Genomic DNA, 15,190 nt, shown 5'->3' on the forward strand with positions numbered 1-15,190 from the left:
CCTGGCAAACGCCCAGCACGTGAGCTCTGTCCTCAGCTGCTCAGGGCCCTGCACTACTCTCAGACAGATCCCTGGGTAGTCCCCAGCAGCACCCTAGAGCTGCACCCAGCTTGAAAGGGTGTTGAGGGGGCTGGAGCAATAGCACAGTGGGGAGGGCATTTGCCTTGCATATGGCCGACCCGGGTTCAATTCCCAGCATCCCACATGGTTCCCTGAGCACAGAGCCAGGAGTAACCCCTGTGCATCGCCGAGTGTGACTCAAAAAGGAAAAAAATTTAGGGGGCTAGAGCGATAGCATAGCGGGTAAGGCGTTTGCCTTGCACGCGGCCGACCCAGGTTTAATTCCCAGCATCCCATATGGTCCCCTGAGCACCGCCAGGGGTAATTCCTGAGTGCAGAGCCAGGAGTAACCCCTGTGCATCGCCGGGTGTGACCCAAAAAGGAAAACAATTTAGAGTGTTTAGGAGGCACCTCGTGACCTGTCTTTTTTTGGCGTCCTCAAGATTGCTCGCCCGGCCCCTCCCACAGGTGCCCATCGCAGGCTCCCTGCTGAGAGGACCCTGGCCATCTCCCTGTGCCAGGCTGGTTAGTGACGAGAAAGTCCCCTGAGAAAGTGCATTCACCGGCACTTCTCTGCAGCTCCTGGGGGGTGGGGGAAGGGTGCAGCTCCCGCTGGCCACCTGCCCCATCCTGAGTGGGGCAGGAAGGGTGGACTTTGCTCAGCTAAGGTGGATGAACCCCAACACTGAGCCTCAAAGCTCCCTTAAGTGGTTTCCTGGGGCTTGGGCATGTGCCGGCCTGCGGGGAGGGCCCTGTCCGAAAGCAGCCATGGGTCAAGATTTGGAGCTGTCACATCTGGGATTGGAACCAGGGGTCTCTGCATGTTGTGCTGACTCAGTCTCGAGCAGGGGTGCCTAGGGGCTGGTGCAACAGTACTGAGGGGAGGGTGCTTGCCTTGCACTTGCCAATCTTTCGATTCTTGGCATCCTATATGATCTCCCGAGCATCACCAGGGGTGACTCATGAGCACCGCCAGGTGGCCCAAAAGCCAAAGAAAACCTATGAGGAAGTGTGACCCCTTTATGAGCACCATGACCTCTACTTTCTGCTTTCCACTGACCACGCAGACCCCACAATGAAAGGACGTACACCTTGCTGAGCACAGCGACCAAGTGCAAGCACCCCTGCCGGATAGGCCAGCAGCCCAGTTAAAGCAGCTACGTGAACGGGCTGGAGCCAACAGGATGGCTGGCATGGCGCTCGCTTGGCACACAGTCAAGCTGGGTTTAATCCCAGGCACTCCAGATGGTCCCCCCAGCCCACAAGGAGTGATCCCTGAGCACTGCCAGGTGTGGCCCCAAAACAAAGAAGACCACGGCCAGGTGTGTGTGGTGGAAGGGAACAAGAAACACAGTGATGGTGAAGGGATGGGTGTTCAAGCACTGTATAACTGAGACATAAGCCTGAAAGCTTTGTAACTTTCCACATGGTGATTCAATAAAATGAATAAATTATAAAAAAAAAAAAAGAAGAAAATAGTTTGACAAATGTGACAGTTTACATTAATTCATTCAGCAATAAGACCCCAAGTTATGTGACCTAAAAAAGGGTTTGAATATAGGCATTGGGAAGATGTAAAGCACATTCAAAAGAGTATTTTGTGAATGAAAAGAATTATTGACAACCTACATGATTTTCATAGTGATGTGGATAAATAAATATGAGACAATATTAAAAAAAAAAACAGTGATAACCACTGCAGCTGACCAACGGATTTCAAACCTTTTGACACCTGGGGACCGGCCCTAGTCCAAGTACAGGTAATTGAAAAACATGAGTCTAAGGGCTGGAGAGAGAGAACAGGAATTAAAGTGTTTGCTTGGAAGGCAGCTGACCCCAATTTGATAACAAGACACCATGTGTGGACCCCCCCAAGCAATGCAAGGAGTGATCCCTGAGCACAGAGCCGGGAGCAAGGCCTAAGCACAGACCGGTGTTGCCCAAAAAAACTAAAGAAAAATGACAGCCATAGTACAGCGGGTAGGGCGTTTGCCTTGCATGTGGCTGACGTGGGTTCCATCCCCAGCATCCCATATGGTTCCCTCAGAAATAGCCCTATAGCACTGTCTTCCCGTTGTTCATCGATTTGCTCCAGCGGGCACCAATAATGTCTCCATTGTGAGATTTCTTGTTACTGTATATTGAATACACCACGGGTAGCTTTCCAGGCTCTGCCGTGCGGGCTCGATACTCTCGGTAGCTTGCCGGGCTGTCCGAGAGGGACGGAGAAATCGAACCCGGGTCAGCCGCGTGCAAGGCAAACACCCTACCCGCTGTGCTATCGCTTCAGTCCCCCCTGAGAAATGCCAGGAGTAACTCCTGAGTGCAGAGCCAAACGTAGCCCTTGAGTATTGCCAGATGTGATCCCAAAAGCAAATAAATTTAGGGGGGTAAAAAAAAAAAGCACTGATCTAAAACAAAGGCAGCAGGGTCGAGCAAGTACAGGGGGGAGGGCATTTGCCTGGCGTGTGAGCAGAGGGGCCTGGGGTGTATAGGTCATCAGGAAGTGGGGGGCAGAATCTCCACCACCGCTCTAGAGCCAAACAGCTCCAGCTCCAGCTGGGGACTCAGGAGCCTGAGCTGGTGGTAGTAGATGATGCTGGCGGGGGGCGGGGATTGCTCTTAGCCCCCTAACTGTTCATGATTACAGAACCCCCGGGCCTGAGCGACTGTGGACCCAGTTCAGGTAAGACCATTGTCACCAACCAGCCTGGCAGCAATCTGAAATCAGAATAAAATAAAACAGGGGCCAGAAGCGGTTCCATGGCTAGAGTATTTGCCTTGCAGGGGTGAGGCCTGGCTTCCATCCCCAGCACAGAGCCAGAAACCCTGAACACTGCCAAGTGTTGCCCAAAACCAAAATAAATAATAAAAACATAGGGGTATCCTTTTTTTTTTTTTTTTTTTTGCTTTTTTGGGTCACACCCAGCATTGCTCAGGGGTTACTCCTGGCTCTGCACTCAGGAATTCCTCCTGGCAGTGCTTGGGGGACCATAAGGGATGCTGGGAGACGAACCCCGGTCGGCCGAGTGTAAGGCAAGCACCCTACCCACTGTGCTATCGCTCCAGCCCCAGGGTATCCTTAAGAGTTCAGAGTCAGCGGGTAGGGTGCTTGCCTTGTATTCGGCCTACCCAGGCTGACCCAGGTTCCATTCCCAGCATCCCATATGGTCCTCTGAGCACCGCCAGGGGTAATTCCTGAGTGCAGAGCCAGGAGTAACCCCTGTGCACCGCTGGGTGTGACCCCCAAAAAAAAAAAAAAAAAAAAACAAGAGTTCAGAGTCACTGGGACCCAATCAAGGATGCCCATGAGCACGGAGAAGAAATGCAAATACTTGACTCCAACAAGTTGCCTAAGTTGGTTCTTTATAAATTCCAGCCAGGTGAACAGGTGTTTACCTGACCTGGCTTTCCACGCCTCTTCGTGTGGCCCGTGAGCATGGTGCCTGGTGCCCCAGACGGTCACATGATCCACCCTGGGTCAGTTGCAGGGACCCAACTCTCTACACTGTAATTTCTAACAAATCCAAGCGTCCCTAGAATTAATCAGTAGAAGAAAGTGAAACTTTTACGAAGAGGGTTTTTGAAAGGGAGTCAGGGCTGGGTCCCATCCCCTGAGCACCAGCAGCCGTACCCCACCACCAAAGCAACGGGGGAGGGGCTGGAGCAATAGCACAGCAGGTAAGGCATTTATTTGCCTTGCACATGGCTGACCCGGGTTCGATTCCCAGCATCCCATATGGCTCCCCAAGTACCACCAGTAGTAATCCCTGAGCACAGAGCCAGGAGTAACCCCTGTGCATTGCTGGGTGTGACCTAAAAAGCAAAAAATAAAAAACACAATGGGGGAGATTGGGTCGCTGGCAGGAAGCGGTTAAATCCTGAGGGAAAAGTAAGAGGGGACAGAGAGAGAGGCATTGTTTGAAGCTCTGCCCTCCCGTTCCTGCCTTGAGTCAGATTCGTGATCCAACCCGTCTCTTTCTTGGGTTTAAGTTCATTCCATGGCGGTTTCTGGCGCTTTGCTCAGATCTTGGCTTCTGAGCGAAAAGAAGTCTCTCATACTGTGAGAACTACAAGGTCTGATCATTATAGCCTGCTGAGGAAGGGGCATAAACGGGGCAAGGGCACAGCCCCAGCCTTCCCCGAGGAAGAGCAGACGTTAGACATGGTAACGGGTAGAGAGAGAACCAGGTTGGGCTCAGACTAGGATGACAGAACAGCAGTGTTCAAATCCCCACTCCGAGGCCAGGCAGATGGCCCAGTCGTAGACTTTGAATTCTTTAGGTGTGAATTCAGATCAAGAAACAGAAGTTTGGGGCTGGAGCAATAGCACAGCGGGTAGGGTGTTTGCCTTGCTTGAAGCTAACTCAGGTTTGATTCCCAGCATCCCATATGGTCCCCAAAGCACCACCAGGAGTAATTCTTGAGAGCATGAGCCAGGAGTAACCCTTGTGGATTGCCGGGTGTGACCCAAAAAGCAAAAAAAAAAAAAAAGAAAGAAAGAAAGAAAGAAAGAAAGAAAGAAAGAAAGAAAGAAAGAAAGAAAGAAAGAAAGAAAGAAAGAAAGAAAGAAAGAAGCAGAAGTTCAGGGGCTGGAGCGATAGCACAGCGGGTAGGGCGTTTGCCTAACACACAACCGACCCGGGTTCAATTCCCAGCATCACATAGGGTCCCCCGAGCTCCTCCAGGAGTAATTCCTGAGTGCAGAGCCAGGAGTAACCCCTGAGCATCCCCAGGTGTGACCCAAAAAGCAATAAATAAATAAACAAATAAACAAATAAATAAATAAATAAGAAACAGAAGTTCAGGGTCCTTCACCTGGTCCCAGCGGTGAGGCTTAAATTCGGGCAGCCTGAGCCTGCAGCCCCTGCCACTGAGTTTCTGGAGCATGGACGGAACTCAGCGGGCAGGAGGGGTCTAGGGCTGGCCTGAGGAATTTGCCAGGTTTCTAGGAGGAAAGTTGGCAGCCCAGCAGGGAGAAAAGATATCAAAGGCCCAAAGGCTTACAGGCTACCCACAGAACAGAAATGCTAAGTGGCCTGTGGTGGCACTTCCCGGCCCCCTGCAGGGAGAAGGCCAGCTGGGAGCCAATGAGGGAAGGACTTTGGATTTCATTCCAGAAACGACGGGGAGCCAGAAAGAGCTTTCAGCAGGCCAGGGTCTGGTCACCAGAGCTGGCCACCCTCGGTCCCTCGACCCTGCTGGGGCTGTGGGGCACAGCAGGCGGGGGTCCAGGCAGAGACAGCAAGGCTGACAATCTCTGGCCACAAAGCCCCGCCCTCCCCTTTCTGCACCTGAAATGAAGAATACCCAGCACCGTTCCAGCACCCAGCACCCAGCACCCAGGGACAAGCGGGCCGCCTCAGAAAGGAAGGGCAATTAGGACGGAGAGAGCTCAGCGGGCAGGGCGCTAGCCTCACCGACCAGCCCAGGCTCAGTCTCCAAGGATGGTTCCCTGAGCATGGTCAGAAGTGACCACCCCCCCAACCCCCACAAAATAAAGAAAAGGAGAAGGGCGGGGAGAAGTAAGGGGTCCAGCCTGCCCCTCTGCGGGGCCGCCGCACTCCCTGACTCAGCTCAGGGGCCACACCCGCCTGGCCTCACCACCCCGACCAGGTGCAGCCGCAGAGCAGAGCGGACCGTGTCCAGCGGTACTGTCCACCCGCGCGCGCGCGCGCACGCGCTCTCCTCCGCCCCCAGAGGAGGGCGCTGCGGCGGCGCCGCCGCTCACGGAGGTCCCGGCCAGTCTGGCTCAAGTCCCCTGGCTCCTCCCCATCACACAGGCCACACGCTTTGCAATTTTTGCTTTTATTGTAGACACCGAGCCCGCAGGGGCCGCGCCTCCCGCGCAGGACAGTGGGTGTGGGCTTCTTACTGCACGCCCTCCATCATCTTCAGGAACTCTGCGGGGCGGGCGAGGGAGGCGGTCAGGGGGCTGCTCCAGCCCAGAGACCCCCGGGGTGGGGGGGGATGGCCAGGCGGACAAGACTCCAGGGGTGGGCAGGAGAGACAGAATAGCCAGTACGAATGAGCCTTGGGCGCCACGGAGCCGGGTTCCATCCCTGACACCCCATGTGGCCCCCCACGTGCCACCAGGAGTGACCCCTGGGCTGGGCGCGGAGCTAGGACAAAGGTCCCGAGCACCTTGCAAGGTGTGGCCCCAAAACAAAACAAAAACGTGGGGAGGGGGCGCGGGGTGGTGGCCGGGGGTGGGGGGGATGGGGCAGGCGAGGCCACTGAGGCCACCCGGGGGCCACTCTCACCGTCAAAGTCAATGCGGCCGTCGTTGTTCTTGTCCCCGTCCTTCATGAGCGACTCGATCTCCTCGTCGGTCACATGCTCCCCGGACGCCCGGAAGATCTCAGCCAGCTCCTCGGCGTCGATGTAGCCGTCGGCATTCCTTTGGGGGGCGCGCAAGGCAGGGCTCAGGGCGGGCAGGGGCGAACCGGCCCCGCCACGCTCCACACCTCCACACGCCACCCGCCCCACCCCAAGAACCACCGATGATGGGCCTGGGGCGGGGGGGCAGGGGGGAGGGGGGACAGGACCACCCCCCAGCACCTGTCGAAGATGCGGAAACACTCGGCCAGCTCCTCCTCGCTCTTGCCCTTGGCGTCCTCTTTCATCTGGCGCACCATCATGACCAAGAACTCTTCGAAGTCAATGGTGCCGCTGCCTGGGGTGGGGGGAGGGGGGAGGAGGTGGAGTGAGCCCCCCAGGCCCCAGCCCAGCCCAGAAGCCGCCCCACCCCGCGGGACCCTCCCCTCCCCTCGGCCGCTCCTCGGCCGCCTCTCACCATCTTCGTCCACCTCCTCGATGATGGCGTCCAGCTCCTCCTTGGTGGGCGTCTGGCCCAGCATCCTCATGACCGTGCCCAGCTCCTTGACGCTGATGTCACCGCCACCATCAGCGTCGAACATGTCGAAGGCGGCCTTGAACTCTGCCAGGGAGGAAGGCAGAGGGCTGACGGGAGCCGGGAGGAATCAGGGGTGCAGAGCGGGTGGGGGGGTCCTACCCTGCCCAGACGCAGAGCCTTCCCCTGCACCCCGAGGAGAGGAGAGGCGGGACGGGCGGGGGACAAGCCGCACTCACCAGCGATCATCTCCTCGCTGAGGTAGGACCGGGCCTCAGCCTGCTGGTCCGTCTGCAGAAGACAAGGAGTGGGGGTGTGAGGGGCAGCCCCCGCCTCCCGCCTCCACGGGGGGGGGGGGGGGGAGGGCAACACCCCCCTTCCGCAGGTGCCCTGGACTTCTACAAGAGCGGCAGCTCCCGGCTAGCCAGAGCATCGTCCTGTCCTGCCCTCCCAGTTTGAAGCACCAGAAGGAAGCACAGATTATGTGCCAGCCGGGTGGAGGGGCGCTCCAGTGAGAAGCCCCTTCCCCAGCCCTTGGGGTGAGTCGTTTCATTTCATGCACCCTCCGCTCTTGTCAGCGGCTTTCTGGGGACGAGCTGGCATCTGTCCATCAGGGAAAGGGCCATGGGAGGTTTTCTAGCCTAGGAGCAGCGCCCAGAGCATCCGTGGATGCTCTCTCTCTCTCTCTCTCTCTCTCTCTCTCTCTCTCTCTCTCTATCTATCTATCTATCTCTCTCTCTCCCTCTCTCCCTCTCTTTTCCTCTCCCTCTCTCTCTGCCTCTCTCCCTCTCTCCCTCTCTCTCTCTTTTCCTCTCCCTCTCTCCCTCTCTTTTCCTCTCCCTCTCTCTCTGCCTCTCTCCCTCTCTCCCTCTCTCTCTTTTCCTCTCCCTCTCTCCCTCTCTTTCTCTTTCTCCTGTCTCTCTCTCCCCCTCTCTCCCTCTCCCTCCCCCCTCTCTCTCCCTGTCTCTCTCTCCTTGTCTCTCTCTCTCTCTCTCTCTCTCTCTCTCTCTCTCTCTCTGGGTCACAACTGGCGATGCTCAGGGCTTACTCCTGGCTCTGCCCCCAGGAATTACTCCTGGTGGTGCTCAGGGAACCTTGTGGAATGCCGGGGATTGAACCCGGGTCGGCCATTCAGCCATGTGCAAGGCAAGCGCCCAGCCCAGCACAATCGCTCTGGCCCCCGAGTGTGCTCTCTGCTCTCTTACATGCCTTATTAATTTTTTCTCTTTGTGTCACACCCGGCGATGCACAGGGGTTCCTCCTGGCTCTGCACTCAGGAATTACTCCTGGCGGTGCTCGGGGGACCCTATGGGATGCTGGGAATAGAACCCAGGTTGGCTGCGTGCAAGGCAAATGCCCTCCCCTCTGTGCTATCACTCCAGCCCCCAAATGCTCATTCTTTTTAGAAATTATTTTATTGGAGGGGGGCGGGCACACCCGGCAGCACTCAGGGCTTCCTCCTGGCTCTTTGCTCAAGGATCTCTCCTGGCAGGCTCGGGGGCCCTTAGGGGGTGCCAGGAAAGGAACCCTGGTTGGTGGTGTGCAAGGCTAGTGCCCTCCCCACTGTACTATCCCCCAGCCCTTAACTGCTCCCTCTTAGGCTGTAGGGCAGCCGGCACCCCTGAGCACCTGCTTGCCCCTGGCAGGCCCTAGCCTGGGTACCAAGGGGAGGCAAACCTGTCCGCCCCGCCCTGACTGAGCCTGAGCAACCGCGCAGTGGGCAGGGCGCTTGTCTTGCACACAGCCGGCCTGGGTTTGATCCCCGGCATCCCTGTGTGGTCCCCTGTGCCCCACCAGGAGTAATTCCTGAGCACAGAGCCAGGAGGAAGCCCTGCGCACCACCGGGTGTGGTCCAAGAACTGGAAAAAAAAAAAAGAACTTGCTGAGGAAGATTCCTGTTGTGGGGTTTGGGTTTGGGGCCGCACCCAGCGGTGCTCAGGGGCCACTCCCAGTGGTGCCAGGGTGCCAGGGAAACCATGCAGGGCTGGGGGCGGAGCCCAGATCACTGGCTTGCAAAGGAGGTGCCCTCTGTGTCACAGCCCCATCCTGAGACAGATTTTAAGTTTTTCTTACGATTAAGGCATTGGGGTACACAACGCCCAGACTGGGCATGATGTGATGGGGGTCCTAGGGGGGTGGGGGCGGCCGCAAAGGGGATTTTCTAGAGGCCCACCAGTGGGGCTGGGGAGGGTAAGGTCCAGAGGACCCTGTTGGGTGCTCACAGTCAAGTGCGCGGGTAATGCCAGGGGCCAGTGATGGCACTCACTCATGCCAGCACGTGCTTTAGGGCTCTCTGCGAGGGGTGGGGGAGGGGGTCTGGTCACGTCTAAGCTTGGACCTCGGGTGGCAGCGAGGAAGGGCCGGGCTCCTGCTTTGCCACCCCCCATGCCAGGGGACAGGCTATTTTTAGTCTGGTATGGGCAACAGCAGCTGCTCCTGGGGTCTAGTTACTCCTTGGAGGGAAACGGGTGGGGTGGGCCCAAGGGGAGCTGGAGGTCCCAGGCCGGAACCCCTCTCCTCCAGACCAGGGTCCCCCCTACCCTGCCCGTCCCCAGCCCCCCACTTGCCCTTGGGGCGGTGGGCCCCTCCGTCTGCAGAGAGCCTCTTCTCCCGCTCCGCCCCGGAGCGCGTCCTTGCCTCTGGCTTGCTGTGCGGGTCACCCCCTGGCCCTCGGAGTCCCCCCGCCCCCCGCCCCCTGCCTTTGGTGGTGTGAGCGAAGTCGCTGAAAGCCCCCCGTGGGTCTGCAGGGACGGACGGGCCGGCCCGGAGGCTCCGACCACCAGGCCTCCCAGCCCTCCCCTTCCAAGACCAGCCGAGGTCTTCCTTCCTCCGGGCTGTCCCCCCGGCTGGCGAAGGCGCCCACCACCCCTCTCGCCCTTACCATGGCTGCTGCACACTGTGGGCCCTCCGCCGCGGGTCACCTCCTCTGCACGCCGCCACCCAGGGATGCCCTGGAACCCTCCGGCCCCTGGGATTTGTAGGGGCGCCCTCCGCTCCGGCCTGCCCACTCCCCAGGACTCACACCTGACCAATCAGAGGCGGGGGGCAGCGAGCCCCGCCCCTCCCGGCCGCCGGGCCCTTTACCTAATTTAGCCAGGCACCCTTGCAGGGGCCTTGAAGGCTGCGAGCAGGTGGCAGGCCGTGACACCCTGGAATCCTGGGAGGCAAGCCTGCCCTGCGGCCTCCGCGGGCCCCCCACCCGGCAGTAGCGTACTTGTCCACCAAAGGGTAACGGACGAGGATCAGAAGAGGGAGCAGAGAGGCCAGACCCTGTGTGTGGAAGCTGTGTGGCTGTGTGCAGGTGGCAAGTCCTCTCTGAGTTTCCGTTTTCTTCCCTTTTTTTTTTTTTTTTTGGCGATAGCACAGCAGTTGGGCATTTGCCTTTCACGCAGCCGACCCGAGTTCGATTCCTCCACCCCTCTCGGAGAGCCCAGCAAGCTACCGAGAGTATCTCGCCCGCACGGCAGAGCCTGGCAAGCTACCCATGGTGCATTGGATATGCCAAAAACAGTAACAATAAGTCTCTCAATGAGAGACGTTGCTGGTGCCCGCTTGAACAAATCGATGAGCAATGGGATGAGAGTAATGACAGTTTTTTAGGCCACTGCTCAGGGCTTACTCCTGGCTCTGCATTCAGGAATTTCTCCTCCTGTGCTGTTCAGGGCACCATATGGGCGCTGGGAATCAAACCCAGGTTGGCTGCGTGTAAGGCAACGGTCTGGAATGCTGTACTATCTCACTATCTCTCCAGCCCCTGCTTTGCGTGTTGTTGTTGTTGTTGCTGTTGTTGTTTTTCCCTTCTTTGGGGGCCACACCCCACTGTGCTCAGGGCTTACTCCTGGCTCTGTGCTTAGAGATCTACTCCTGCGAGACTCAGAGTGCCAGGGATTGAACCCAGGTTGGCTGCATGCAAGGCAAGCGCCCTCCCCACTGTATTATTTCTCCATCCCCTGCTTCAGGATTTTTTTTTTTTTTTTTTACCCTGAGATGGGTAGCGTTCTCCCCTGGCTCACAGGGACTGTGGCAACTGCTCAAGGACAAGGACAATCACTATTGGAATTAGCTCCAGATCTCTGGTGTGAAGCAGAGTCTGTAGTGTGTGTGTGTGTGTATGTGTGTGTGTGTGTGTGTGTGTGTGTGTGTGTCTATGCTGGAGGCACACCTGGTGGGGCCCAGGGACTACTCCGAGCCCTGTGCTCTGGGGTCACTCCCACTGGGGCTCAGGGACCGTGCAGCGCTGGGGATTGAACCGGGATCGGCTGCTTGCAAGGCAAAGGCACTCAATCCTGTCCTCTCTCTCAGATCTGGAACTGCCTCTGTGAGCCTCGAGAAGGGGCAGGGAGCAGGGGTCTCCACACAGCGAGTTTCTGAACCCTCGGACCCCCCCTGGGCTGCCACACACAGTGCTGAGCCTTTTGACACATGATCTCACCTCGTGCTCCTCCTGTGAGGCTGCGGCTATTATTATTCCTCTTTTCCTGGGGAGCTCATGAATCAGGAAGGCCCACGGACATATTGGCAGTGCTCACTCTCGACCCGCACGTTGGACCAACAGTCCCTGGAGTTCCCATGCAGGGGAAATGTCTGGACGGGGCCGAGAGATGGCCGTGCCTATGAAGGAGTGAACGGTGATGCCAGATCTTTTGATCTTTTCCTTTTTTGTTTGTTTGTTTGTTTGTTTTTTGGGTCATACCCAGCGATGCACAGGGATTCCCCCCGGCTCTGCACTCTGCATTCAGGAATTACTCCTGGCGGTGCTCAGGGGACCAAATGGGATGCTGGGAATCAAACCCGGGTCAGCTACGGGCAAGGCAAATGCCCTCCCCGCTGTGCTATTGCTCTGGCCCCTCTTTCCTTTTTCTTTCTCCTTCCCTTTCTCTCCCTTTCTCTGTCTCTGTCTCTGTGTGTGTGCATGTGCGTGTGTGCGTGTGTGTGTGTGTGTGTGTGTGTCTTTCCCCTCTCTCTTGTTTTGGAGCTACACACAGTAGTATTTTTTTTTTCTTTTGGGTCACACCCAGCGATGCACAGGGGTTCCTCTGAGGCTCTGCACTCAGGAACCACTCCTGGCGGTGCTCAGGGGACCCTATGGGATGCTGGGAATTGAACCCCGGGTCGGCCTTGTACAAGGCAAACGCCTCCCCACTGTGCTATTGCTCCAGCCCCTACACACAGTATTAAGTGTGTTAATTATTAAGTGTGTTAATAATTATTATTATTAATAATTAATGTGTACAGTATTAAGGGACTGTTCTCGGCCCCTGCTTGGAGATCACTCCTGGCAGGGCTCAAGGAACCCTGTGGTGCCCGGAATTGAATCTGGACCTCCCAAGTGCTCAGGGGCTGGAGAGATCATACTTCTGCCGGGCACTGACCTCACAGGTGCCCAGCTGAACTGGATCCCCGGCATCCCATGGGCTCCACTGCCTCGCATGTGTGTGGCCCCAAAATAAAAACTAACAAACCAAGAACAAACAAAAACATGTGCTTCCTTCCTTCCTTCCTTCCTTCCTTCCTTCCTTCCTTCCTTCCTTCCTTCCTTCCTTTTTCTTTTTCTTTCTTTTTTTAAATTTATTTTTATTTTATTTTTTTGACTTTTTGGGTCACACCCGGCTCCCCGGCTATGCACAGGGGTTACTCCTGGCTCTGCACTCAGGAACCACTCCTGGCGGTGCTCAGGGGACCATATGGGATGCTGGGAATCGAACACGGGTTGGCCACCTGCAAGGCAAACGCCCTACCCGCTGTGCTATTGCTCCAGCCCCTTTCTTTTTCTTTCTTTCTTTCTTTCTTTCTTTCTTTCTTTCTTTCTTTCTTTCTTTCTTTCTTTCTTTCTTTCTTTCTTTCTTTCTTTCTTTCTTTCTCTTCTTTCTTTCTTTCTCTCCTTTCTTTCTTTCCTTCTTTCCTTCTTTCTCTCCTTTCTTTTCTCTCTTTCTTTCCTTCCTTCCTTCCTTCTTTCTTTCTTTCTTTCCTTCTTTCTCTCCTTTCTTTCCTTCTTTCTTTCTTTCTTTCTTTCTTTCTTTCTTTCTTTCTTTCTTTCTTTCTCTTCTTTCTTTCCTTCTTTCTCTCCTTTCTTTCCTTCTTTCCTTCTTTCTCTCCTTTCTTTTCTCTCTTTCTTTCCTTCCTTCCTTCTTTCCTTCTTTCTCTCCTTTCTTTTCTCTCTTTCTTTCCTTCTTTCTTTCTTTCCTTCTTTCTCTCCTTTCTTTCTTTCCTTCTTTCCTTCTTTTTCTCCTTTCTTTCTTTTCTCTCTTTCTTTCCTTCCTTCCTTCTTTCTTTCTTTTCTTCTTTCTCTCCTTTCCTTCTTTCTTTCTTTCTTTCTTTCTTTCTTTCTTTCTTTCTTTCTTTCTTCCTTCCTTCCTTCCTTCCTTCCTTCCTTCCTTCCTTCCTTCCTTCCTTCCTTCTCAGGGTATAATCCTGCACTCCTGTGCTGAGTGATCCCTGGCAGTGCTCAGGAGACCCTTGGAGACGCCAGTCGCCAACAGCCAGGAGCAAGGCGCCTTATCTCTTGTGCCGTCTCTGGCCTCTCAGCCCCATTTTGTTTGTTTCATTGTTCTAGTTTTTCAGGTTTGGGGCCCACACCTGTGCCCTTGGCACACATTCTTATTATCTTAAGCTCGCCTTTTTACAGGGAAAGGGTGTTTGGGTTTGGTTTGCTTTGTGTTGGGGGCCAAACCCGGCCATGCTCAACTCTTGCTCCTGGTTCTGCTCTCAGGGATCACTCCTGGTGGTGCTTGGGGGGAGGTCTCAGGGGTGCTGGGAGCAAACACAAGTCAGCCAGCCTGCAAGGCGAGTCCCCTCCTGCCGTCAGTCCTGTCTCTCTGGCCCAGGTAAGGGGGGAAAGGTGGGGACCGGAAGCAGGTGAAGAGGCAGCTGGTTATCTGGAGGGACACGGTGGACAGATCAGGTCAGGACTGAAAGGGGGACAGCCTGGGAGGGACAACAGTGCTGCACCTGCCGTGCCAAACGTGAGGCTGGGGGCTGGGGGGGTCCCCAGAGCCAGCCCACGTGCCCAAGGGTGACCCCAGCAGTTCTGTGATTCAGGAGTGTGGATGTGTGAGCACTGCAGCCACCTGTGAGCGACTTCCAGTCATGAGCAGAAACGACGACGGCAGAGGAAGTGGGGGGGCAGCGCCCTGGGGGTCCACAGGGTCCACGCTGGGTGCCGACAGGAGGGGTCAGTGGGCGCGTCAGTGGGCTGTGGCTAAGTCGGCAGGACAAGTTCTCGAGCAGCGCGGGCTGAGTCTGGGCCAGCGGAAAGGGGCTGGAGGTGAAGCAAGGCAGATGGACAGAGGCAACTGGCCGGCCCTCACGCCCTATATATAGACACTCCCCAGGAGAGGTCGGCGGGCCCAGGCCAGGCTAAATAAGGCCTCCCCGGGGCAGGCAGAGCCCCCGGGGAGAGGACACCCCGGGGATTCCAGCAGGGATGAAGTCAGTGGGTCCCCACGGGTGGCTTACGTGAGGCAGAGAGGAGAGAGACGGTCACTTTCTCCGGTTCCCCTCTGCCACCCCGGGGCCGGCCGGGAAGGCTGGGACTGATAAAGTCTGGAAAGTCAGTCCTAGGGTTACCCAGGGTTTCCAGAGACTTTGTCCTCTCTCTCGCAGAAAAGAATGTCAGGAGTAGGCAAGCAGTGAAGTAAAAACATTTTATTTGAGGGGGCTGGAGCGATAGCACAGCGGGGAGGGCATTTGCCTTGCACACGGCTGACCCAGGTTCGAATCCCAGCATCCCATATGGTCCCCTGAGCACGGCCAGGGCTAATTCCTGAGTGCAGAGCCAGGAGTAACCCCTGTGCATCGCCGGGTGTGACCCATAAAGCAAAAATAAATAAATAAATAAAAATTTAAAATAAATTTAAAAAATTTAAAAAAAAATTTTATTTGGAGGCTTTTAGGAAGGGGAAGGAGGGAGGGCAAAGAAAGAGAGTAACACGCTCAAGAGAGAGCTCGGGCTTGTCCAGAGGTGGCGAGAGCCCCTACACATACCCCAGCATTAGGTATGGAAGCATCAAAGTCCACATCTCAAGAGGGGAGGTTTGGGCGACCCGTGTACTCAGGCGACACATGTTTGGCCGCGTGGGCACAGGCAGCACCAGGGCTTGGGCAGTGTACACGCACCCTTGGTCTGTTCAAGGTGGCCTTTATGGGGATTCTCCCAACCTGCCCCCTCGTTGGCCTACTACCCTAGGTACACGTCTGTTGCTAGGGTGGTTGCCAAGAGGGTAGAGTCGGGAGTGTCATGTCCTTCCTGGAAATTCCTTTCCTGGCCTTTTGCTCCTG

General features: G+C 56.1%; 1 protein-coding gene across 1 annotated transcript; it reads right to left on the reverse strand.

The window, feature by feature from the left end:
- Window positions 1-5,849: 5,849 nt before the first annotated feature.
- Window positions 5,850-9,896, reverse strand: TNNC2 (troponin C2, fast skeletal type). Its single transcript, XM_055140040.1, has 6 exons — window positions 9,795-9,896; window positions 7,153-7,204; window positions 6,857-7,000; window positions 6,622-6,736; window positions 6,324-6,460; window positions 5,850-5,963 (listed from the first exon to the last, which is right to left on the reverse strand). The coding sequence occupies exons 1-6, from the start codon at window positions 9,795-9,797 to the stop codon at window positions 5,932-5,934; spliced, it is 483 nt and encodes a 160-aa protein (XP_054996015.1). The 5' UTR covers window positions 9,798-9,896; the 3' UTR covers window positions 5,850-5,931.
- Window positions 9,897-15,190: the final 5,294 nt, after the last annotated feature.

This window comes from Sorex araneus, chromosome 5 (genome assembly GCF_027595985.1).
Source record: "Sorex araneus isolate mSorAra2 chromosome 5, mSorAra2.pri, whole genome shotgun sequence".
NCBI classification, from domain to species: Eukaryota; Metazoa; Chordata; class Mammalia; order Eulipotyphla; family Soricidae; genus Sorex; species Sorex araneus.

Bases quoted from the DNA above. Each gene is read 5' to 3' on its own strand.
- TNNC2 (XM_055140040.1), bottom strand. The intron at 7,001-7,152 runs GTGAGTGCGGCT...CCTCCCTGGCAG, and splicing joins CAGCGAGGAGATGATCGCTG to AGTTCAAGGCCGCCTTCGAC. The intron at 6,461-6,621 runs GTGCTGGGGGGT...CGCCCCCCAAAG, and splicing joins TGTTTCCGCATCTTCGACAG to GAATGCCGACGGCTACATCG.